The sequence below is a fragment of the Hetaerina americana genome, unplaced genomic scaffold, assembly GCF_022747635.1.
Source record: "Hetaerina americana unplaced genomic scaffold, ioHetAmer1.1.p SCAF_17, whole genome shotgun sequence".
Classification (NCBI taxonomy): Eukaryota; Metazoa; Arthropoda; class Insecta; order Odonata; family Calopterygidae; genus Hetaerina; species Hetaerina americana.
In genome coordinates, this window is record NW_027286730.1 from 4335628 (window position 1) to 4363411 (window position 27784).

The 27784-nt window shown below is 34.5% G+C and overlaps 2 protein-coding genes across 2 annotated transcripts in view; both read right to left on the reverse strand.

The window, feature by feature from the left end:
• The window catches only part of sif (still life), a 250300-nt gene extending 227337 nt beyond the window's left edge, over positions 1-22963 (reverse strand). The window contains exons 1-5 of the mRNA XM_071584246.1: positions 22411-22963; positions 19784-20022; positions 18860-19024; positions 11753-11809; positions 2621-2734 (exon numbers count right to left, since the gene is read on the reverse strand). Coding sequence (XP_071440347.1) covers positions 2621-2734; positions 11753-11809; positions 18860-19024; positions 19784-20022; positions 22411-22877 — 1042 coding nt within the window. The 5' untranslated portion in view covers positions 22878-22963. The remainder of the gene's footprint in view (positions 1-2620; positions 2735-11752; positions 11810-18859; positions 19025-19783; positions 20023-22410) is intronic.
• Positions 22936-27784, reverse strand: part of LOC139687156 (protein still life, isoform SIF type 1-like) — a 298610-nt gene continuing 293761 nt past the window's right edge. The window contains exons 5-7 of the mRNA XM_071584289.1: positions 26082-26346; positions 23000-23518; positions 22936-22958 (exon numbers count right to left, since the gene is read on the reverse strand). Of these exons, the coding sequence (XP_071440390.1) occupies positions 22936-22958; positions 23000-23518; positions 26082-26346 (807 nt within the window). The remainder of the gene's footprint in view (positions 22959-22999; positions 23519-26081; positions 26347-27784) is intronic.

The window sequence follows — 27784 nt, forward strand, 5'->3', positions numbered from 1 at the left end:
GAACCATTTTTATTGCACTTTGGTTTACCAAGGCATTACACAAATTTGTGCAACACATACTGAAAATAAAATTAATGCGATGTTTTTTTGACAATACATTATTCTTATTTAGCCATTTCTGAAATAGGTAATGCAAAATAAATCAGCATCATTACATTTTATAATGCAGATAAAAATCTTGAGTTGATGTTATTTACAACCTAGTCTGTGTTAAAAAAAAACAGAAAACGGCCAATGTTTGTATTTTTTGTCAGGCTTAGAACTGTTGTAATTAATGCACATTTAATTCATCTTAAAATGGTGAGGATTATAAAACAACCTGAATGGAAGGTATTTTATCAAAGGCCTACCAGAAAACATAATTACCATGGAACATAGTCATCTTCAAAAACTTTTTCAAATGCCCAATGTGCTCAGGGATTTTGGAAAAATCACTGCAGATATTATTGAGTAGGAGATAGCACCAGGACATGGTGAAGTAAGATATGGCAGTTCCGAAGGTGAAAACATCGACAAAGATTAAAGAACAAAAGGTACTGTAGATACTCGTAGAAAAATATGCTACATTAACAAACAAAAAATCAAGTGACTAAGCATTGGCATATAAACTGTAAAAACTTTATTTGTTAAGAACATAACAAATTATTTTGGTTGTTTGCATGAATAAAAATCAATGATAAAAATGTTTTGGCGAACAAATTTAGCTTAACACCTTGAAAACAAGGTTGTATTTTAGTCAAAAGAAAAATATTTTATAGATAGTTTATTGATTTAAATGATGAATATTTAAAATCTTCTAAAGCAATAAATAAATAATTTTAAAGACACGAATCAAAGTTATTTGTTTGACTGATATCATTTTCATGATTTTTATGGTTGGGGCCTAAAGGGTACCACACATTCATTTGTATTATAAAAAGTGGAATACCAATTTATTAACATTCAGCATTACGTAAATGAGACAGAGGTAGGGACAGATTGGGTATCATGGATTGAACAAAGGGGAGCAGAAAATATGCGAAGTTTAGGAATGGTTTAAATGGTCACATTTTTAAACAAATCATCTGTGCAATTACATGGAGGCTTGATATTAAAGGTGGCTAGTCTTAAATTCAGAATTCTATGCCTATCATATGTTTATAGCTTGATATAGCTTTTTGGGTGGAATAGACCTATCAAAAAGTTCTCAATTTAATCAATGTTTCTGTGTTACCACATTAATGTTGAAATATAATATGCAGTAGCCAATACCAATAAGCAGTTTTCACAAAAAGGGTTCAAAAGGACTGACATACCATAAAGTTTATCCAATAACCCAAACTGCACTGAAAATAAGTTGGTTTGGCTTAATTTCTAAGGTATAGATGATGGATCCAGAGTGAAGGTGAAACTATCTTATAGATGCTACTTTTGATTAGTTCATTGAATGTGACAAAAGTGATGCATAATTTGTCATTCACTGAGAGGGTAGAGAGATATGATTCACATCCATCCCCTTATATATCTTTAGACATCTTCAGGGCCATCAAAAATCAAATGTATCACCTTCCATTATTTGGGAAAATTAATGCACTTGGACAAAACAAACACCTCTGGGAAATGGATAAGTTAGTTTATGTTAATTGATCTTGTGATTCTATTTGGAGGTGTATAAATGTATCCTAGAGCCAGCCAGAATTACATGTCTCAGGGGAATTCAGGGCACATATATTATACGTCACCTTCCATTATTTTTGTACCTACAAAGAAGTAGTATACAGAACACTTGTACAAAATCTGATAATATGCTGCATATTTGAAATACTATTTTTTCCTAAATTTTGCTTCATTGATAACATCGCATAAATTGGGGCAAACAACAGGGTACTTTATTATTACATACCGCAGTGAAATGGCTTATCATGCCACAGATTAGCAAAATCCATAAGGAAGGATAATAAAAATAAGTGTTTGACTTTGGACAAAGAAGCCAGGATGATATTATGTTCAGTGATCTTGAAAATGGCTAGCTAAGACTATCACTAGATGAAGTTATCAGTGCTAATTAAACTAAGTTATCAGTGTTAATGTAATAGGTATATTGGCTAAAATTATGTGCTAGTGGAGATTATTTGGACAATTCTAAAAAATAGTATTTATCCTTAGTCTAAGTCAGAGTAAATTTTAACGGTAAACTAATGATTATGTTGGAAAAGGGTATTAGAACTAAAATCTCAGCTTCCCACAATATCAGAAATACACTAAGTAAATTGGTTGAGCCCAGAGCAACTGGTTCACACTCATGCATGTCCTGAAAAATCTTGATTTTAAATCATATCCATTTTTTCTAATAGATTCTTTGGTATAGGTATTCCTTTAACACTTGAACAACTTATTGCTTCCTTCAAGTGAGGTATCATCAAAGGTTTACAAGCAAGTAGGGAAACCTATCTTCATTTCATTCTAACTGGTATTCATTTTATAATCAATGATATAAAATTAAATGAGCTACTGAGCGTTCGAGAAAGTTTTGTGATTGTGATAGCAAGAACAACTTTGCTCATGTGTGAATGGAATGCATGAAAGGCATCTAATTTCTCTTTTCTAATGAAAGGAATATGTAAGTAACATTAAGTTTTACCCTTATATTGCCAGCAGGCCGTTCTATCGGCCCTTGGGGTTTGAACAAAAAATGCCACGGGCCGATCCTTTGGCCGCATTTGTTTATGCTCTGAACCTCTTGTCTCTGTTTTTCCTAAATTTAAATGGAGTGAAAACAACATAATTAAATTGTATCACATATCCTGTAAGTTTAAAGAGTATTATTAAAATTCTTGCTTCAGAATAATAATATTAGATTCTATATACAATACCATGAAAAAAATGTATGTACATATTTATCAAAAAAGGCCTGGCATTTTTTGCGCATAACATGCAATGGAGGCTGGCACTAAAAGGGTAAAATGTGGATCAATATGTGTACTAGAATTCATTTTTGAATTAGTCCACCTTTCGTTAATTCACACCAAATTTTTTATTAAGAATTTGATAGGGGTTTCTAAATTTTAAACAATGTGTGCAATAACCAACTGCTTATGAACCAATTCAATAAATGGATTCCACAAAGTTATGCCTAAAACCACAAATTGTGGTTTGACCTAACAAGTTATTGACTACATCCTGGTGAATATTATAACAACAACAATCGTGCTTATGTATGATGACAATACATTAATAGCATCTAATTTATTTTTATTAAATAAAGGATTTTATTGGTAAAATTAATTTTAAATGTGGGATATAATGAGCCGTGCACTTAATATTAATGGGAAAAAAATATGTACATAAACATATATAAATAAATGTGTGTGTATATATATATATATATATATATATATATACATACACACACACACACACACATATATATATATATATATATATATATATATATATATATATATACATATATATGAATATATATTTATATATATATATATATATATATATATATATATATATATATATATATGTTTATACATATACACACATATATCTGTACATATAGTTATATATTTCATACATTTTTTCTTCTCCTTTTAATATACATCAAGAAAAAGCACTTGAATTCAATTTATATCGAATACCATGCAGTGACATCTGAATGAGTCATTATGTTTAAATCAAGATAGTTTTCAGTTGTGCTGAGCCATGATAATTTTTTGACATGCAAAAGTGAAAATTAATCATCAAAATATACAATTCATATTTGATTGAGACAAAACTAATACATACACGCATCAATTGCTAGTAAAAAAACTCCCTACTGCCCTAGGTTATACTTTGCCGCTAACTTCAATTCCCACCATACTTTATTACTATGACACCCATGATTCTTGCTACAGCTTTAAGATTTATATATTATATATACTATCCCAAATCAGGCCTGCCTCCAGAAGTATGACAATTTCATATGATAGCAACTTTCACACTGGTTACAAAAAATTTTATTTTATTTCAAACTGTGGCACCGTATTTCTCCTCCTTTCTACTCTCCTTATCAGAACTCACAATTTTCTAATGTTATGAATAATGTGCATGAACAACCTTTTATGAGTCATCCAATTAAAAAATTAACATATCTATGCCATTTTAAGTCCCTATCTCATTCTATATTATATCCACTAAAAAGACATGTCAATTACGACAAATTTCCCAACATGGAAATAAAATACCAAAACAATTTAATTACTCAATGCTTTAATAATTTTCATCTAATATTTGGAAATTAATAGGACCTGAAAAACATTCCTATGATGTATCCTGTGCATATAAGGAGGAAGTTGAGGACCATGTTCCACTCAATTCATTGCCCACCCCATCCAATTCCATAATCTCTTTGGCCCTTCTATCTACCAACAACTTTCTGAGTGGCTCTTTACATTCTGGCCCTGGACTGGCTGGAGTTACAACAAATTATCATCATAACCAAGTAACCTATGTACTATATCCTTAACTAGGAACATTGTTAATTTTAATGACCATAGGATTAACAAGTAAAACCTTGCTGGTCCCGAAGGTTCATATTAACGCCATAGCATTGATGTGACTTCCATTTATTTTGGCATCTTGGAGTGATCATTTTATTCCACACCATTGGCATAGTTAGTTTTATCATCCCTGAGCATAGCTACAAGCAGAGCTCATGGATGGATAAATCTCCTTTGCAAGCTGTCACATTCCTCATTCCAAAAATACATTATGTTTCTTTTAAACAGCTAAAATAAAATTTTATGAACAAACTTATTAGTGTCATAGTCTGCATAGAACAGCAAAACTTGGAATTTAAAATTTGAGGGAAATAGTGAAAAATGCATTAAATTGAGGGTTATGTGACATTGAAGTCAGATAGAAAATTTTCTCATTTTGCTGTGGGGCAGTGGGATTTTAAGTTATGTCCAGATTCAGAAATATCCCCTTGAGGTTCTTCCTACATTCATTTATATCAAGTATATAACATAGAAAAATATGCATTGAAGATTACATATGTTTGGGATAAGTACACTCAATATTTAAGGGTTTCATCATTCCTTGTTAGAAAAGTTTCTCGGGTCTAATTTCATGAATAATCAACATATTTGTTTCAGTAAATCAGTCAATATCAAAACATTAAGAGTGAATTCCATTCTATGCTGTGCTTTCATAGAGTCTCATCTTCCCATTACCTTAAAAGATACACTACATGTATGGCCAAGAACTTCTGCTCAAATTATTTCATATTCATTCCATCTTGATTTGTATCTAATTGCATGCCAATATTTGAAGAAGCAAATAAAATAAAGCACACTGCAGTATATGATTTATGACCATAAATTAATTTAAAAATAACAATAGAATATTCATGGAAAAGTGAAGATCTATTCAAATGCAAAACATGAATAGAGTAATGTAAGGGCATTCACTTACATTCACTTACAAAGGCCTAGCAAAAAATGGAGCAGCACTACTTTTGTCCTGTCTAGATATCACAATCCAACTCTTACCGAGATTGAGTGTTCAATGATGACAGGGGTTGATTGTTTATAGTCAATCTACATATCAACTTTAAGTCTTGAAGTGCTTTAAAAAATTTCGTTTTTGTGCAGGATTTGATCAAAAACGACAACCAATGTAGTGGAAAAACCACTGTAGCTGTTTCCAGCTTGGATTCTACGCAAGCTTGCCAGAGAGATCTACAACAACTGCAAAGTTGAAGTCAGTGCAAAACTGAGAGCGGTTGATTGCAAAGTTGAAACCATCTCCATCAAATAAAGTTTAGAGCTTAGAAAGGGGATTTGAAGTCTGGAGGAATAAATTTTTTAACAAAGTTTGTGAATAAAGAATGGTAGCTGTCATTTGAGCACAGAAATGAGGGTAGTCTATTGGAAGTGAGTTGATCTTTAGATGCCATGAACATGAATTCAAGCCAGATAATGAGTTTTGGAATTTTTAAAATAATTTATCAACTCACTTTTTAAGAAAAAATATCATGGTCAAAATATTTTCTTCTTGGTTCACCCTACATGTTTTGATGAAAATACATTTAATTTTAATATGCTCCAATTCTCTCTCTCTCTCTCTCCCTTTTTTGGATGTGACCATTGATGAACCTTCTCCAGAAACAGCTGTTTAAATTCCTATGATATTTGTATGGTAATAAATTATGTAAAATAATTACCCCCAGACTCGTAACATAAAATACTCCCATGCTATTTGCTTTAACATAATCAGCCATTCTGATATTCAGAGAGTTTTGTTTTTGCAATAAATGCTTTTGCTTAATTTATTTTCCTCCTCTTATTTCCAACATAGTCATACAGTCTTTCCCTCTATCTCACCATGTCTTTTGACACCTTTGCAGACCCCTCATTGCTGGTATTTTAACCATTGGAGGGGAACATTACGCTATCACTATGTAATTTCTAGGAACCTTCTGTTGCAGGACATTGTGAGTCCATGGATATAACAGTCTCAGTCTATGGAATATTTATACCTGCAACTGACTCAAGAGCTTATGCTGTGAGCTAATGAAAATCAGTGTCACCATAGCAATGTATAAACAAATAATTGAATGCAACCATTTCAGAGTGTTTGATGCAACAATTGCAGATTTTTTATCCTCTGCAATTGTTGCATTGCCATGTATATTAGTGGATGACTCCGTCAAAAAGTTAACGTCCCGCAGATTCTTGTAATAAATCATTGAAATTCATATTACATTATTTTACGCTTTAAATTGATATAATATATATATATATATATATATATATATATATATATATATATACATATATATATATATATATATATATATATATATATATATATATATATATATATATATATATATATATATATATATATATATATATATATATACCATTTCTGAAAGAAAAAAGTATGACTCAGAAGTGGTCAATTATTTTCTGTTGCTAATAGAAGACTTGCATTGGTTGGAGACCTAATGGGTTTGGCTAATACCTGAAAGGCCCTAGCTTTAAATACCATATATTACCTTAAGGCTAACTTCACCTAAAATAATGCAGTGTGATTTTCTGATTAAGAGGACTTTGTGGGAAAGAAAATGGTGGCACAGGGATAGCAAATAGCCCCTTAACCTCATGTGTGAGTTTCACACTTATTAATTCTTGCTTCAGAATGAGATTGGAGCTCAACTATGAAACCAACCTTTGATCTGACTACTTTGGCTTACACATGGAAATTCTAGATTCCAATTCCTACTAAAAAAATGACCTACCCCTTTTATATGTTATTAATGTAAAAAAATATCTGCATCAAATGAACTCCACGTTTTGATACACTATTTCACAGATGAAAACTGGGCTAACAATAAAGAGGATGCAATCTTTGGGATACAAAAAATAGGGGATTAGATATTTTAAAAATGAAAAGGCGAAAGAGCCTTAAATGAGCTGTAATGCCAAGAATAGATGGATGCAATTTCAAGGGAGACAAGCATGAATCAATTTTACAGTCAATGATATTTCATCAAGGGAGAAGGGAAATTAAATATTTTTTATTCCTCTCACCAAATTTATATATGACTCAAGGAAATTTCTTGACTCGCATCTTAAGATTGTCTGCAACATATTAATGTGGAAAATGGCAGAACACTTCATATTTAGTGGCAACACATTTATTATTTAGTATCCCAGCAGATCTTCAGCTCAAAGGCAACTAAGCCTTCAAAATTTTCTAATTGTCCGTTCTTATAATTGTTCAGTGGCCGTGAATCCTTTGTAAATGCTAGTGAAAATTTCTAAAGTAACAATATAGTGACCGTAATAAATTACATCCCTAAACGATGAAATTCATAGTGATGGTTTTTCGGATCGAATAAAAACTTGAAGCATAGCGTTATTAAGATGACAAAAGGTGAAATAATGGAACAACACATTCCTCAAATTCTACAGAAATAATCTCCAAAAAATAAATTAAAATAAGTGACTAAATAAATTCAAATCATTAAACTTGAAACTCTTTGCTTAGTGAATAAGTTTCAAGTTCTGGATATCTTATAATGGAAATTATACCAATCACCATGTAAAAAAAGCAGGAAAGAAAATAGGTTCGAAATTCTCATAGAATTAGGCAAGGTTGATATTGATAAATTCTATAATTGTGTAGTATGAAGCAACATTTTGGAATATTTTTTTTAACCCTTATAAAAAACGGCCAACAATAATATTTTTTAGCTATGACTTCTACCTACTAATATTTAAGACTCAATTTGATTGATTGAAAGTACCCCTATAATGAAATCTGAAAATAGAAATATAAAAATTTCACAGTGTGAAAATTATAAACCTAGAAATGTTAGGCCCATTTTCTATGCAGATGAAAACTGAGCTAATCGGATGGTATTGTATGGATTCCTTGTGTATGTACTGCATTTTTCACATCCATTGAAATTATATGTAAAATTATATGAAAAGTGCCTCACGATATAATTTTAAAAGTTCTTCAGACAGAGGGATTCATATATTACAAGGTGGGGATTGGGATTGGTGCGGGGGCTAATGTACTGGCTTCCCCCCCCCCAGAGGGCACGGGTTCAAATCCCGGTGTTGTTGAATATTTTTCATAGGTATCTCGATCTCTACTTGAGGTGATTTGTGGAGGGCACTTTGAGTGAGTACCTCATCCGTCGGATGGGACGTTAAACTGCGGACCCCTTGGCGCCTTTTGTAAAGAGTAGGCTAATGCCGATGCTGGGTTTCTCTCCACCCTTCATCCTTTCCCATCCATCCCCTATGGCACAAATGACCTCAGCTGTTGGTCGCTTCCCCTAAATACTACTTCTACAACATATTACAAGGTTACAGTTTCTTCAGGTAGAGTTTTTGATGGTTTTTACAGGTAATCAAATGAATGTTTTGTTTTCACATGATTCCTGAAATATTTAGCAACATTCAGAGAGTAATTATAAATAAAGATGACTTCAGCTAGAGATAACCATTGAATGATAATTCATGAGGATTGCCAGAGAAATCAAGTTAGAGCAAGAACTAAATATTGGACAGTTTAAGGAAACTAAGGCAACCTTGCCATCCATACTTTGTTACTGACAGCCTACCTATTATATATATTTGTTGCCCATGGGTGAATATGACAATTAATTCTGTTTCATTTCATGGATGCTTAAGTCTTCATAAAATTTTTATGAGTCATTTGTAACGATCTAAAAACATTTTAAATGGCAAGAGACTTTTCTTAAGGCTATAGACTTCCCATATGAACTTCCCACGCATAAAAAAGAACTGGAAGGAACAGAAACAAAGGCTTCTCCCTCTATGATTCTTCCATTCACTCCCTTTCTCCCATCTCCGTTATTCAACACTCCCCTAATGTTTCACTTCTAGCATAACTGATCCATGCCTAAAATTATGTTGTTCCTTGTGAGGCTGAGCTATTGATTTCAAAATACCTTCAATTTAATGTCAGTGGCAGTTCATGGGCATATACATTCATGCCACTGTCATGAAAATTATTCCATTACTATAGCTCTTTCTTTCACCAAATTAATGCTCAAATAATAGAATTATTCATGCAAAAAGCATATTTTTCTGGAAATAATATTAAAAACTTTAATATTCATCATAAAAATATGTATCTTAATATATATTATTCAAATACACCGTGCTTCAGTTAAATACCTATGCACAGAAAGTTAAAAAGGCATTATTTACTTTTCTACATTGATGGAATATACAGAATGGTAGTATAGATGTAATCTCTCAATATTCATAATATATGTACATTCAAAAATACATAGGTTTGCATGTATTTTATGCGTGTGTGCCTTTTAAATGTACATGATTGACTTGTAGAGAAAACCCATTATATGTCAGTTTTGTATATCTATGAAATATCTGGTCTAAATATTGTACATAATTGTGCTATGTGTAATTAAAGCTATGACTGCTATATTGCCTAGAGTAAAGAGATAATTATTTTTTAAAATTATTTATCTCTAATTGATAAATGCATTTGTTGACTTCAAAATGAAAGTAGATGGTTGTTACTGGAAGGGGGCCAAAACATGAATATAATCTTTTAGTAAAATAAGATCCATTTACCTACTCATTCTCAAATAGAACCAATAAAGAAGGGAACTGTAGAATCTGATGACCTTTGACATGCAAATTGTAAGGTGCAGGGAATCCTGCTTTTATCTAGCTGTACATTTGTTAACATTCATGCATTTACAACGTATTTTTTAAAAAGATTTCTCTAGGTGCATTCTTGATAATTTTCAGTAGAAATAAATGCTAATGATGTAAAAATGTCTTTTCAAAGAAAATTTTGAGTTTGCATACAATAATGAAGCTACATATTACATTCTTCAAGAACATTATTACGAAGCATTACAAATACTGTCACACTCAATCTATCCAAATACCATTCAACAAAAATGGAAAAAATAGATAACATATTCTTAATTATTTTTTCCTGATCAATGAATATGTAACTTTCATAACTTCCATGATTGAAAATAAATGTTTAGTGAATTGAATCGATTAATTAATAGTAATTAATTGAGAAGATCACAATAAATGGGAAAAAATACACTTGCATCTTACATCATTTTTAGTGGAACATGTTTGAAGTAAGCATACCAGGTGGGCTGGGTATCGCCAGTAATTATACAATTTCAATAACTTTCATGATTTTTCAATATTAATAGAAATAATCTCTCCTCATTGACTAAAGCTTTGATGTGGTGGAAGAGCTTGGATGCTTTCATGACACTTAAGAGGTGTAATGGCAGAAGCAATTACAATTGCTTCAGGTTTCAAAGGGGATACACCTAAATTAGAGACTTTCAAGATGTGTGTTTGGAGAACAATGGAAAAAGTAAAATTGATGGTAAGGAAATCAAACAATCCTAAAAACTATTCATATTATGGGAAGAGAGAGGATTGTTGAGAGAAACTCTAAGGAAGCAAGAAAAGTGGATGTAAGGCAGGCAAGGTTGGGAGAGGAAAAGGATAGGAATGTTGAATGGAATGAAGGGAGGCAGAGGATATACAGAATTGAATAAGGGTTTATAGTGTCATATTGAAGGGTGTTAGGTGAGGCTTAGAATTATATCAGTATGTTCATTTGAAATCTACATTAACAGAGAGACTATCATTGATAATAATAAATTGAATTCAAAAGGTTATGAAGGAATAAAGCACTAAAAGTTGGAATAAATCATTAAAATACTATCTACTGTTTTTCATTAATTTCTAGATAATGGCTGAAGTGAACCCATTATATGGGGTGACTTCAGTCACTAAAACTTTATTTTGAAAAAATATGGATAAATCAATTTTCAAATTTAGACTTAATCATGTTAGAAATATTTATTCAGTTTAGTATAATTTTATAGGGTATTCACTGCGAGTTGAACAGAAGATTTCTAGAAAGACCTTAAAATCAGCTGAAGTTATCATATTTACAGGAAGAACAAACAGGAAACGTTTTTGAGCTTTATCCAAACAAAAAAATCAATTTATATGAATTTCATGAGCTAACTGAAAGGTATTTTTTCATAACTTAACCTTGTGTTGCAATAATCTCCTTATTTGATGTTTCATATATTGGATATGATTATTGTTATAAGTGTGTATCATACCATCCAGCTAATAGCTGTAATCCTCTGCACCTCAAACAAATTAAAATACATCTATTGAATGTGGTTATTAAATTAAATACATGTACTCACGTCTTCTTGTTGGATGAGGGCTACGAGGTGCAGAGCCAGGCAGATTTTCGGCAAATTCTGAAATAAATGAAAACAGGCTTTAGCTCAACAATACATATTCAGTGGTTAAGTTACAAGTAACATCAAGGTGAAGGCAGATTAGATATAAGTTTTCTGATATCTCCTCAATATTTAATTAGATATTTATTTAAGACTACTTAATTAATATTTAGTTATGAATGTGTTTATCAATAGCTCAACCAAAATGAACATTGGAGTTACGTACTGCTGTATTTCAAATTGAGCAAATTATAATATTTATTTATAACTTTCTAGTAAAAAGAAATATAGACTACAGCTCTAGTCATCTGAAGAATATTTTAAATAGATTTTTCAGCTCCCTATTCATTGGGTGATTAATGAATCGTTCTTTGTTACCATTTCTTGCCACTCATTTAATATAATAAAGCAATTATGCCACATTAAAGCATCAAAATAAATTATTGGTGTAACATTTTGCTGACTTAAGATGATTTTCTTTACCAAGAAGATTTTGAAAAAAAAGTGCACATAAATGGTCTATCTAGAAAGAATTTGCACTGCATTTTATAATTTGTGTGATGTGACGATTCATTAGATGGACCACTCCATTACAACCAGATGGTTGTTGATCGAAAATTAGATGATACCTTCATAATCTTTCCATTAATTATCTCAGGTTTTATGATGTCCTGGGAACCAGTGTCATCAAGAAACTATCTTTATCTACATGCCATTAATTGAGCCTCCAAAAGAAAATATGGTAGACTGCTCGACCAGTTGGGTATTATGGATTTCATAATAAAGGTCCAGTTAATAAGATTTTATCTCATAGTAGTTACATCTTTTTTACATTAAGTTCTATACTGCTATGAACATGAGTTATGTGAGGGGAAGAGAATTTGAAATAATGTTTTGTTCGGCAGTTGATTTTCTGTAACTCATTATGTTCTTGAACATCTACCTATATACTCTATATATATTCAGGGGCAGAATTATTTCCTGTTAACAGTGTTAACTTTATTTTAACTTATCATTCATGCAAACCCTCTCATGGCCTACAACTCTGATTCGAGGGAAAGTCTTACACATTATGTTGGCCCCTGGAGCCATATTGGCAGGAGCAATGATAACTTTTCTTAGTAGGGGTCACCTGTGCCAGATAGGGTGAAGGGTAGGAGACAGATTAAACTTAGTCTACACAGCAACTGTTAGTCAGTGAGGTGGCTATGAAGACATTTGACCCATATGGGGCTGTCTTTTCAGAGATGATGCCATGTTAAAAAGGCTATTGACGATGCAGTCATCATGCAGCATCTGTTCCCCAGTGATGTGGCACCTAACCCCAATGGGGTAGCCATTTCAGTGATGATGTCAGGTTAAAAACATTATTGAGGAGTATAATGGGAAATCCCCTAATTTATTTTTCTCAAGCAAATGAATCTTGGTAACTATGGGACTTGGCCTACTGTGCCAAGTGTCACGCCTGGCAGTGGGGGAGGTAAGGCCTCCGTGATAATCATTGCACTAAATCCTTGCACAGCAAAGCTAAAAGCAAAGGAAAAGGAAGCCCAGAAAAGGAGAAAAATGATTAGAATAGATACATGGTTGAGGACAGGGATGCTAGAAAACATCAGAAGAGAAATGGAAAAAGAGGATCTAGATATTTCAAGTAAAGGTGAGGTGAGACACTGAGGCAGTAAGGATTGCTAGAGTGATTGTTTCAGAGTAATACGTGCATATCATCAAGGGAGGAGAGTCAATGTGGAGTGACTATAGCACTGAATTGGAAACTGAGCTGTAGTAATACGTATAGAGCAGGTAAGATAAAAACTGACCCAACCAATCTAGTGGTAATTCAGTAGTATCTGTACACCAACAAGTAGTCAGAGTAAAGTAGAATTAGAGAGTTTGTTCACTCAATTAGATGAAATAACTGGAAATCTATCTGCTAATAATAATGGGAGATTGGAATGCAGTGGCAGGCAAAGAGAAGGATAGGGAAGAGGTGGAAAAGTACAGTTTAGGAACTAGGAATGATCCTGGAGAGAAAGTAGTCCAGATCGGCAGGAGAAGAGGTTTGATAATGACTAATATCTCGATCTAGCATAATTACAGGCATATTTACACAGGGAAGGTATTAAAAGAAACTGATCGAGGCCACTTAGATTGTATAATGGTTCAACCCATATTTAAAAACAGCATTATCCACTTTTACATTTTACATCATCAATAAATGCGAGTGAGTGCCATGCGGCCTTAAAAGGCTTAGAACTTACCTTTGACTTGTTAAAACACTTCAAACTAACGAATGCGTGTGTGACCATGTTAATTGACAACTCCACCGCTGTTTATTCATTAACCAAAGGGAAAGGAGTGATATTTGTATTATATCCTTGTCTCATTGAAATGTATATGTCTATTTTAATGAATGAAGTTCAGTCACACGCAGTGACCTGGTCACTAATTCCGACCGCGTCCAATCTGGCCGATGCACCCTCCCGGGCCGTGCCGCCTATGTTTCATATGCCATGCAACCGCCATATTGCACGAAATGGTATATAAGCGCGGGCGGAATTCAGTTCGGGAGTCGTCGCAAAAGCAAAAGTTGGGCTAATGGGCGGAATTGGAGGCCAGCAGCAGTAGCAGCAGCAAATCTGTATCAACCCCCCTGGAGGTTGATACAGATTTGGATCATGATTTATTTCAAGGTTTTTATGGAGTAAAAAGGAAGGAGTGCCTAGTAAACACTTAATTAATACCAAAATGAGGATAGAGAGTTAAAAATGGTTAGGGAAAGGTGGGTAGAGCTGAGTGGTGGGATTGAAAGTGTAGCTAAGTAAACAATAGGAATGGTGGAGAATAAGGGAAATAAGAGACCATGGTTCACAGGGGAGATGCTGTAGAGGATGGACGAAAGAAGTTAATTGGGGAAACGTGAAAAACGCAGAGAAAGTGGGTGGAGGAAATATCTTTAATTTAGTTGGATGTTGAGTAAGGAAAAATGAGTTCAGCCTTTTTAGATGACATGAAGGTAGGCAGAAGTTATGAAGAAATGAAGAAGGAATTATGTATGGCACATAAAAAGGAACTTCTCACAATCTAAGAAATAAATAGTTGTTAAGGATCATCAGAGCCTATAATTTAATAGAATACCTTGAGTGAATTAATGCAAGTTTAACTGCTCATTCAATTTCATCTATATTTGTGAATCAGTACACTTACATAACAGACCTAATAATAATTGCATGTTGATTTTTGTTCATTCATGGAGTTTTAATTAGTGAGGCAGCTTTTCTAAAATCTTTCTCTAAATATATCTCAAATCCGAACTAGAAATGACATCAGATTATTATTAGCAAATTATAGGGATTAATTAACTGAGTGGCTGCTTGCATAAATAGGTCCAAGGTCAGGTGTTTTACTGTTGATACTATGAAGGTTAATTTAGCCATTGGCCTCAGAACATCAAAGGACTGAAGACAGTAGATAACTGGCTTTGTAACAACAGCAGGAAAACATTTGATCTGGTGAAAAGCTCAATATTATTTCATATACGTGCAGCATAATGTTATTAGCAGTAGTTTAATTGGTTGGATTATATTTTTGATGGACTATGGCACTGCACACTACTGTAATCCTAAGCCCTAACTAACATGACACATAATATACTTAAACCCCAAACAACATACTACAATAACTCATTCTTTAGCTCTCATAATTGCTGACTCCATCCATCCAAAATGCCTATTCTTGTTCTTCCTCCAATGGGTTTTTCCAGCATTTTCCCCTCTATTACTGTATTCAGCATTCAATTGTCTATCAGTATCTTCTGCATCCCATTTTACTGTCCTCTTCAAATTCTTCCAAAAATTGTCGCTCGTCTCCTATCATACATAGAACTTCATAAATTGTTTTCTTTTGCATTCACTTTTTTCTCCATTCTTCTCCAAATGCACATCTTGCAAGCCTCCAATCTAAGGTTATCATTATACCTACATGTTCAAGTTTCAAAGACATTTAAAACTGTGTTCCAAATTGAAAGTTTTTTTAGTCTTACCCTTACATCTTAACTTAAGGTACAGGCCATCAACTTCTGACTATTTGTAAACATATCTTCACCTAACTCTTCTTCTTCTCATAATACTACTCTGGACACCCACGTCAAAAATTCTTCCTAAATAAGTGATCTATTCTACCAATTCTAGTTTATGGACCCCAAATTTAATGTTTATCTTCCTATTTATTTAGAATTTCATTATCTTAGAGAATATACTGGATTTTTAACCATTCCTTCACATTTTAAAATGCACTGACATCTGCATTAAGAACAATTTTTCTTGAAAAATTTCTATAGCTATTGGATATCTCAGTTATTTAAACCACCATTGTCAATAGTCATCAACCCTTGAACTGGCTTCATTAAACATTCCACTCACTTCTATTGACTAATCTCTTTATAATATCATTTTTGTTTCCACAACTTCTATTATTTGCAATACACATCTCACCCATAGGTCTTTCAATTAACTCTGAATTTGAAGCCATTATTTGAAGTAGAAAATGCTTCAACAGTATCTAATAGAGGCCATTTTCAAGTATGTAATGGAAATGAAGACATTTTCTGCTGTAAAACACAACTTTTTAAGTAATTTTCCTTAAGAACTTTTTTGGGATGAATTCCTTTCCAAATATGCTACCACTAAATCAGAAGCCTTTTACTTAAAGAGAAGCAAGCATGCATTTTTTTAATTCATTCATTCCCTGCCTGTCACATTCATTAATGTTATTCAATTCATTACCCCTGTTGGGTGTCCACCTAAAGATACAGAGGTATTTGGCACGTTGCATAAGACATAGGATAAACTTCAATATTGTAAACTTGTAATATTGATAGACATATAACGAAGTGGATGACTTATTTTTTGATAAGCAAATTTGAAATATGAAATCTTTATTTTTGCACCTTGGTTCATGAAAAAAATAACAACAATAGGAGCTATCCATTTTATAATTTTTTCTAAATAATTAATACTGATTTCTTGCTTTATAATATTACTTTAAGACTTACAATTGAAATCTGATCTGTTAATCAATAAGTGTGATTGTAGAGGGTTCAGCATCATAACTTTCTTTCATAATGCTTTCAAAAAAGGAAGTTATGTTACCACACCCCGTACTTTGGTAATAGTTGCCCATTACAAAGCAGTCATAAATCATTATCTGGTACTGGAATTAACATTTTGTTATTTCTCGTCTACTTCCAGATCTTTCAACATGTCAGGTCTTTACGGTTTTTCTTCCTAGAAAGCTATCATGCATATACAACTAAAGCAGCATACATTAATTCTGATTTTTTTTCAAATAAAATCTGTATTTTGCGAGAAAGTATGAAACTAACTGTAGCTGATTTAAATTCTTTATGAAAAAATTATTATTTCTGGTAAACATCCCTATAAAGCTGAGGCTGAGAATGTTAAATATAAATGACCACATCAAGTAATAATAATGAGAAACATGCTATTTATTCAGTCATTTATTCAATAAAAAGTGTTACCTCATTTTTCCATGCAGTGGAACAAACAATACTTAATTTTTCCTGAGAAACCAGAATACATGCTACAATGCTCTTTGGTGCTAAGAATAACTTAGCCCTTGTGACCAGGGAAGAGTAGATAGCAACGAAAAGAATTTTGCCCCACATTCCACGGAGTTCTCATAGGAATACAATAACTGGAGTCTTGTCCAGTCTAACAGTAAAGAGATATGCTTGGAAGAACCCATTTAGATGTCATTATTTGACTAATATGTCCATCTTATTTTCAGTATGCTGTAGACCAACTGATGCTAAGAACTATCAAGTACACAATAATCTAAAGTTGACTGCAACAGTCTTAAAGAACTAGTCTCATGATGAGTCAAAACTCTTTTTTCTTAATAACCTTAGCTAACTATTATACTATTAGTTTCCTCAAAGACCAAAGTATAATATGATATAAAGATTCATTCCAGGTGTCTCCTCCATATGTCCTTCTTCTCTAAATTTTCACTTTTCTTAAATAGAATTAATTGGTTTTAAGCTAGCAAACATCTCTCTTGAAGATTAATGATGCTGCCGTTTTGAACTCTCTTTGCTTAAAAATTAGAACAAAACTGTTTCTCTGTTAGCCTCTTTTTATAAATTTAATGGATAATTCAACATTGTAAATTTTGTCATGCTTCTATAATTAGGTTGTACTAAAATTTGAACAGGATTCAAGAATATTAAGTTACAATGCCTTTTGTATTTCAGTAACCTGTACAAACAAGGCAGTTACCTACAAATTTGTAATTTAAGTGTAAACTCAAATACTTGTACTAATTAACATCAAAGAGTATGTACTAATGTATCTGTTTTAATGTGAATATTGTAAACTAAGGGTAATATCTTATATCATAATAAAGTTAGCCATTCCTCTTTAAATTTGTTTTAAAATATGCTTATACTATATTTCAAATGCTTATGTGCCAATTTCCAGACAATTAGACTTTGGCTTTTTGCTGGAAACACTGCTTTATCTTTTCATCATTCAGATTTTCTCACATAATTTTCATTGCAATTTTCAATGTTTGAAATTCATTGAAATGAACATGTATTTCAAGATAATTTGGACTGAAATGTTCATTGAAATAGAGAAAGAAGTGGGATAATGTAAAAAGATTTAAATCCTGTCATGAGATTGCCATACAAAGTAAAGGAAAGGTTGCACCCAAGCCTGTGAGGGGATGGAAAATATGCTCTGTTATACTGCAATTAAAATTAAATTGGTGGAGAGTTGAAAATGCCCTAATAGCTCAATTTAGTTCTATCCAAAATTTCCCTTATTTCTAAACAAGAAAGTTGTAATAACAGATAGAATTGGATTGAGAATTAATTAGGTTGGTAAGAAGATGATGCCTTCTATCAGTGGTATTAATAATGTCAGAACATAAGATTCCAGGTGTTTAAAATTGAAATTTAGGATAGAGAGGATTTAGTAGTAACAGAAAGAAATCTAGCACAAAATAACCATTGGAATGATCATAAAGAGGAAGTATTTGATAACTCACCTAAGTTCTCCATGCTCTGAGTGAGAAGTGCTTCAAAAGTGTGTAGACTGTAACTCTCTGCATCCATACCCTTGGCTAAAGTGTTGCGAAGATGAAGCTCATACTCAAGAAGAAGGCGAGAAGTAGGAGATCCAGGTGTTGGGGTTGGTGTTGGCACCCCTGCACCTTTTACAAGGAAGAGCAAATACTATTATCAGAGATATTCTATTTGCAGATAATACATTTTTTCTTGTACTATTAAGGTCCTAAACTATATATACCATTACATATTAAATTTTTTCGACAGTGCAAAAATAAAAGCAAAACAATATGGATAATACATCAGTGAATAATCTGATAAATATACTATTTATGTAAAACATTTTATTCAAAGCATGCTTTTGATACAAAATAAAAAAAATGTACAGCCAAATTAAAAGCCATAAGAATAATACAATTTTAAATGGAGAACATCAATGAATTTACATTTAAATTAATCATTGAGATTGTGTAGAGAAAAATAAAATTGATTTAGTGCAAAGAAAATATTTTTATCAATAGCTTCATTGGCTGAATTTTAAATATATTTTCATGCTATGGAATTGTTTTCATAATATTCCTATATGGCTTGCAGAAGTGATAATAAAACCTCAAAATAGCATAGTTTCACCACATATAGTATATTAAGTTTATTTTCAACTAAATTTATTGACACTTTTTTTGAAGTTAAAACTCATAAAATACTGATACAATGTTTTTAGATAATTTTTAGAGAATTCATGGAACATGGAACTTGAATAATAATTCTTCTGGGGCCTCATCATATGCATAGAAATACCAAACATAACAATAAGAAAATTTTAAAATGCTGATATGGGAAAATGATTCAATTTAAAACAATCTTCAGAAGCTAAGAAATATATAGAATATTATGAGAAGGCATACCAGTAGCAGCATTCGAAGGTGCCATTTCAAGGTCAGAGTTGTTTCCGTTGCTGGAGCTAGGAGTGGTGGCATAGCAGGCGTGGTCAAACAGAACATTATCGGAGGGTGGGGAGGCCGACCCCCCTCCCCCCCCTCCCCCAACCACTCCTCCCTGACCACCTCCTCTCTCCAGCTCCAGATATAAGCCACGGCCATAACCACCGCCACCATTTGCACTCCTACCAATCTCATGTGCTGACCTGGGGTACAAGAAAAAACACAAATTAATGACCTATGAAATCACTTGTAATTGAAATGGATAATAGCTGAGTAAACATTTAAAAAGCTACATCATTTATCTCATTCAAGCAACTTTAATTAGGTTTCAATAAACTGCCTTGTCACATAGAGAATACACAAGTAGATGGAATGTCAATGAAGTATTATTTGCTCAGATATGTTTTACTATTTGGAATCTGTGTCATAGATATGACTAACGAGATTGTTCAGATTATTCTGAAATTCAAGCAAATGATTATTATTTAGTAATCTACCGGTTAAGGTAGGATTTGAATGGACACAACTACCAAATTAATATTTTGTGACTCCTAACAAAAAATCCAGCAACCTACTCTACATCAGGTCCCTGATTAAGGAAAATGGGCCATCATCAGCCATTCTAAAAAAATGAGCTAGCCATGCAGATTAATAATTTTCAACAATTTTTGTTCCTTGACGCACCAAAAGGATATCATAATTTCAAAATTAATAAGCAATTAATTGCATATCAATTTTTATTGAAATTTTTTTGGAATAGAAGTAACAGAATTTTATTTCCTCCAAAATTTCTGATTATAAGCACCACTTGTTTTAAACCATAGGGATACGGTAAAAAGATAAACGAAACCTAATATTATTTAATATTTAATGATTTTTAGAAAAAATGCACATGATAAAGTTTTAGAAAAAATTAAATCCACATTTCATCAGCTTAATGTTAAAAAAATTTTTGAAGCATTAAAAAGGGAAAAAGAGAAAAAAATGGAACTGTTGTAAATGGCATGTAAATGGCACTACATGGCACTTCAAAATATGTATATCCAATGGAACACTTAGATGCATCTTTATTAAATGTTAGTGATTTAACCTTATATTATTTGCTGATCTTAATATAATGGTTAAATTATTTTAAAATATATCCATTGAGAATTCATTGGGATTGTAATCAAATTTTTTTAAAGGTAATCTACCGGTTAAGGTAGGTTTTTGGATGGACACAACTACCAAACAAATATTTTATTACTCCTAATAAAACACAAAATCCATCATCCTACTCTATATCAGGTCCCTCTTCATCTCTGAGTACTTTCTTCCTCCCTTCATCCCGTCCAACATCCCTATCCTGTTCCTTCCCTTTCCTCTTTTGCCCAACATTCTACCCTCTATCACAGTCTCCAACATCCCACTGCCGGTCAACACCCCCTTCATCCACTCTTCCTGCCTCCATAGGATTGCTCCCAACAAACCCCTCTCTTCGCTCACCATACCAAGTACTTCCTCATTTGTTTTCTTCTCTGTCCATTTCACCTTCTCCATTCTTCTCCACACCCACATTTCAAAAGCCTCCAATCTACGTCTATCCTCCTGCTTCAATGACCACGTTTCCGCACCGTAAATAGCTACGCTCCATATCAAAGTTTTTACGAGTCTTTTCTTAACATCCTTACTCAAAGTCCCTGTCATCAACTCCCTCCTCCTTGTGAAAGCCTCTTTGCCTAGCGCAATTCTTCTCCTTACGTCCCTACTACTTTGACCGTGTTGGTCCAAGACACTACCAAGATACGTAAACTGTTCTACCTGCTCTATTTTTTGCCCTCCTATTTTAATGTTAAGCTTGGCCTTTTTCTTTCTAGAAAAAATCGCATAACCTTTGTTTTATTAATATTGATTCTCATCCCATACCTGTCGCACTGAATTTCCAATTCACTCAACAATGCTTGCAGCCCCTTGGCTGGCTGACAAACTAAAGCTTGGTGAGGGTGAAAGAAAGAGAAAAAACAACTTTGCACTTCCACACACTTATTTAATGTAACACGACCATGGTTTCGATGCTGCGCATCATCTTCAGGTGAAGATGATGCGCAGCATCGAAACCATGGTCGTGTTACATTAAATAAGTGTGTGGAAGTGCAAAGTTGTTTTTTCTCTTTCTTTCACCCTCACCATGAAAGAATTCCACAAAGTTAAGCCTGAAACTGTTAGCTTTAAACTAAAGCTTGGTCATCAGCAAACCTAACTGATTTTACAAATTTCCCGCCCACTTTCATGTAATCAAATGCTTGTGATTAGAGTAAAATGTTTGGAGCAGGTTAATGATTAATCTTTTCTTGATTATTCCTAGAATGTTCCTGATTTACAAGAGATAATACCTAGTGAATCCTTTATAGTATGAAAGTTATCATCGTAAACTATTACTGTTAATTCAGTGCAAGGTATTATACCAATAAAGAACAATGATTAGCCAGGTAAGGATAAGACATATTGTAGACTAGTACTTTTAGAAGCCGGTTCTAATGTCACTGATATATTGTCTTATATAGGATTCAAATGAATGACAAGGAGAATAAAGGGTGATCGCCTGCACCAACCTAGATGCAGAAAACCGAGACCTCCGTCCTCCACCAGCCTCAGGTTCAGAAAGGTAACTGGCAGACATGTCATTCGCATCGTCCATTTCATCCTCATCCTCTCTTGAGTGGTGGTGTCCATGATGGTGGTGGTGATGACTGTGGTGACCAAGGTGATGCTGCTGTTGGGACATGTGGTGCTGCATGGGATGACCCTGGTGGGGGTGCTGCTGCATGTGATGCGGGTGCATACCATAGCCATGGTGCATCGGCATCTGCTGTTGTTGCTGCTGCTGCATGTGATGCATGTGCTGCGGGTGGAGGTGCTGCTGGTGGTGGGGCTGGTGGTGCTGCTGCTGCGTGTGCATGGGGTGGTGGTGCGAGGGGTGGAGGCAGGGGCCCCCGCCGCGTCGCCGGCCCGTCTCCGGCGACGTCGCCGGGCTCTCCCCGCCGATGCTCGACGCCAGCGACGGCATCGGCTTGAGCATCCTCTTGAGCGTGTTGCTGTCCAGCGTGATCCCGGCCTGCTGTTGCTGCTGCTGCTGGTTAACCCCCCCGCCTCCGGTGCCCTGGCCGCCGGGCTGACCCGTCACGTCGTCCGTGCTCTTGCTCTTGCTCCTCTTCCGCACCTCCGCCTCGCCGTCCGAGTACTCGGCGTTCTTGAGGGCTCCGCCCTCCTTGGCCCCCCTCGCCCCGCCCGACCTCTGACCCTGTGACTGACCCTGTCTCTGGCTGGTTCCCCCCGTGTCCCCGCCCCCAACCCCCGTTCCCCTTACTGCCCCGTCCGGCGCCCCGCTCTGCTGCGTCTGGGAGCCGACGCCCACGTGGTTGGCCTGCGTCTTCGCCCCCGTGCCTCCCTCCTCCCGCGGCTGCGTCCCCCGGTCTCTCGTCTGCCGCATGGAGACGTACGAAGTAGTTTCCGTGGTGGTGGCCGTCGTCGCGGTGGAGGAGGTGGTGACGGCCGCCCCGGTCCCCCCCGCCGCCGTGCCTCGCTTTCCGCTCCCCGTGGTGCCAGCGCCCGCGGACACATTGTCGTAGAGGGACGTGCTGGAAGTGGCAGCGGTCACTTTCTCGGTGGTGGCGCCGGCGTCGACTCCCCTGGCTTGGGCTCGTGGAAGCGTGGCTGAACCTTGGATGAAAATGAGAACAAGATGTTAGCAATCAACGACAAACAATATTTATGGCAGTTATGCATAGCGACGGAAACACTGTGCATGCATTGAAAACTATTATTAATACAACCTAGTGTCTTCGTGAGGGTCATAGGGTTGAGAGGGCGAATGAAACTGATGTCATGCACCCACGGTACAAGTGAATCTTGTCATCTACAATACCAGAATTGCAACAGGCTAAGGCCGGAAAACGTAGGGAAACTTATTCTACAATCATTTCGTTATGATATTTTTAAAATGAAAATATCATGAGGATTAAAGTAAAAAAATTTAATATATCATAATTATAAACCTTAAATGTATCTCAATAAAGTTTAATTTTCTCTTACAATTATTCCTGCACAGAAGGATAAGGATATGTATGTACAAAAGCATGTTTAGGAGGCCATTATTTTTAATAGGACAATTAGGATTCATAGGACAAATTTTTTAAGTAGGTTTGTAATGCTTTGAGAAATAAGAAATTAATAGATATTGTTTTTTGTGATAATCATTTTGTGGTTTTGCTCATACACGTATGCTCCTCGCAGTAGATGGGCATGAGAGTTTAATTGTCCCTTTGCATATTTAAAACCATGCATTAATGAAGAGAGAGTAGATAGTCATAGGAGAGAGTACGTGTGGGAGGGCGGAGTTATGGAAGGGGAAAGGATCGTATTTATCCAGAAAAGACAACCTTAGAAGATGTAATAGAGTACGACTTAGAAGGACTTAATATCACTTTGGAATAAAACAATAATTCAATATGAAAAATACAAAAAATATGTCACTGCCAGCTGGTCAGGATATGGAATATATATCTCCATCCCCAATACCCCCAAATTAGATCCTCCAATCAAAATATAGAAAGGATAAGCATTATTTAATATATGTTCAAAATATGGTCTCTTCTGTTTTGGCGTTAAAATAATCAAATATGTTATAATTAATTTCTTCATTCTCTCTTTGAAGGAAACGGAAACCTGCAGTAATACTGGGGTTGCGAAAGGATGCAACGACTACAATGAGCACAGAATATCTATAAAAATAAAATCTGCATAGGACTCAACGAAATAAAACCATTCAGTAAATTTGTTCGGAATGGTATAATTTCTCTGAGGATTCCTCTTTTACCGAATGCTTATTGGTTATATCCGGAGGCGCGGTTTCCTTCTCTCAAATCATCTCAAATATGGTAATAATTCATAACACACTACGAACTTGGGGAACAAGTATGAATGCAATTAGTTTGTTCGGGTTTTGTATGATTTCATATGAGAGGAGAGCGTGATAATTTCATCACTTTGAATTTTACTTGCAGAGCAGTCCAAAGCAAAAGGCTTCCGATAAAAAGAGAATTTAGTTTTCGGGTGCTAAAGTATCTGTGAATGATCAATTAATAAACCGCTAAAGTTGCTAGAAGTTGAAAGAAAATTTCATAAAAATAGAGCTTGTTGAAATACTTCCTTCGCTGTGTATTATATGAGTAAGTTACTGGAATTTGATTTTATCTTAATCAAAACTATGGACTATTTTGTCCATTGGTTGAGAAGCATTTGGATCTTTAAGTGAATATTTAAGCCATGATTCTTTTCCGCTCATAATGATACGTAAATTAAAGGATCTAATTTATTCATCTGTAACTATTGGGATATGTTTTTTTTGTACTAGGATAGCTCAAACTATTAAAAAAAAGTCTTAGACATATCCCATTAAACAATTTTTAATGCAAAGTCAACGAAAAGCTAGGCAACTCATTATTCAAAAGTTTCACTGTGTCTCCAAAGACTGTAGCGTATTAACGGAGGAAGCACCGTAAGAACTGAAATACCTTTATGTATTCAATCTAATTTAAATGTGAATCGAAGTCTAGCTGAGTAACATATGATTAATGGCAAAAGTGGGAAAGCATCCGTTACCGATAAACTGAGAAACATCAGACAAAATTTTAATGCTTCATCGGGCTCAGGCAGAATCATACAAATATATATTTCACAAAAAATTGATTTCACATTATACACGTTTATGATTTTGCCTCATGGAATTTAACGGTCGTGCCACCGAATATATGAGCTGGAAGAATTTTATAGTCACTCTCTGTCTGGTGTAAGATTTTTTTGGCAATGTACATGAATTTTTCCTCATACATGGACATTAAAAGTAAGTCCACTTTAACTTTGCGTTACCACCGATTTATGACAGTGGTAACGCAAAAAATAACATTTCCATGAAAACTGTGGTATACGTATTCAGTTCACGCAACTGATGTATTATTTGTATTCAAATGTAAGTGAATAAAAACAGATTAAACACATTAAATTCAGGAAATTGTTGAGAAAATTCTTTGCATTTTTATATTGCAGCAATAGTATGAACAGCCCATTGGTAGATTTCAACGACTATTTTTAAGAATGCATTTCAAATTTATAAATCCATAAATATTACAACTTGAATATAAAATATATTTTACAAAAGAAGAGCCCCCCATTTGATCCCCCATGAGCGATATATAGATATAAACCCAAAGGCATGTGTATTTACCCCGGTATCTTGGATCTTGTGCGCGAAGTCTTGCATATTGCTCCGGTGTCATGCACGTGCACTGTGGCTCTCGGTGTGCCGCAGCGGCTGCGGCGGCGGCCGCCCTCGACGGTGAAGCCGGCGTCGACACGGGCTTCCGCCTCGCCGCCTTCCCTCCTCCCGTCACACCCTGACCCCCCGCTGCCGTGCTCTTCTGCTTCCCCGGTGGATCGAGCTTCAGGGAATATGATGACGAAGCTTTTCGGGAAAACTTGAACGATGGGGACTGAAAAGGAATATGGAACCGTTAGACATTTTTGTTTATTCAAAAAACACACATGACAAAGATCATATTTATTAGAAGGAGCCCTTAATTCTTATGAATCGGTCATCAATTGAATACAAACAATACTAAGCACATAAAAAAATAAGTATCATATTACTCAAGAGTCACTGTAGGGATTATTATTATAGGTAATCTACCAGTTAAGGTAGGTTTTGGGTGGACACAACAACCAAATAACTATCTTGTCTCTCCTAACCAAACACAACACAACGTCCTACTCTACAATGAAGTCCCCCTTCATCTCCTTATAATATCTTCCTCTCTTCATCCCGCCCAATATCCCTATCCTATTTCTGCCAATTCCTCGTTTTCCTAACATTCTCCCCTCTCTCACAGTATTCAACATCCCACTGCAAATCAATATGCTTCGCATCTATTTTTGCTGTCTCCTCATGATTTATCCCATCAATCTAATCTCGCTAATAATACTTGGATTTCGTAATTATAACTAATTGATATTTAAATTTTTTTATGTCTGTTCTATTCCCATATTCAAAGCCTGAAATTTCTTTAGTACTATTATTTTCCGTGTATTTAAGGCAAATATATTAAAAAGTTTTCACCTTCACACCTACCAAAATGACACACATATGAAACGCCAAAATAAGGTGTGTAAATGAAATGTAAGTAAAAATAGGATGCGAAAACATTTATTACATCATACAAATTATAAATAACACCTCAGGGTTCCCTCATAACGCAACTGATTTCGGAATGGAAATAGATTTGTTACAACGACTGTAGCCTCTCTGATGTGTTATTTGGAGTAAAATATTATGGCCTTCATCTTGGACTTATTATTGAAAATGTATTAATTTTTGTGCGGTGTGATAAATAATTGATTTTGTGGGTATTTACCTGCATTATTATGGAAAATGTGTAAGCGTATATTAAAAAGTATGGATTCCTCAGTTCTAATGTGTGGTTTCATGTATATTTAAATCAGATTGAGGGAGAAAAAATATCAAGTATGGAGAAGACAGGGTTTTAACGGAAGCAAGCGTTAATCCCTTAAATAGTTCGTGTTTTTCTACGGCAGAATTCGCGAGAAGGGATTATTTTGCGTGAATGACAATGAAGGTTCGGTTTTAAGGTTTGATCGAAGAGAAAAACGGAATCAAAAGTTGGCACGAGAGATGAAGTGCTGGAATCAAGGTTTCATGGGAGGGTTTAATTTGGGATCTAAATTTAATTTTTACATTGGGGCTATAAGCGGATTTTCATGGCAGAGGTGAATTTATAGAAACCTACAAATACGGAATCTATTGAGAGGGAAGGTAAGGGGCTGGCATTCTTTTACCTATGTTTCCCATATTATTGCTTGGATAGAGAGATAATAATTATTCCGATGATTGTGGATCAAAAATCAATCCACAAA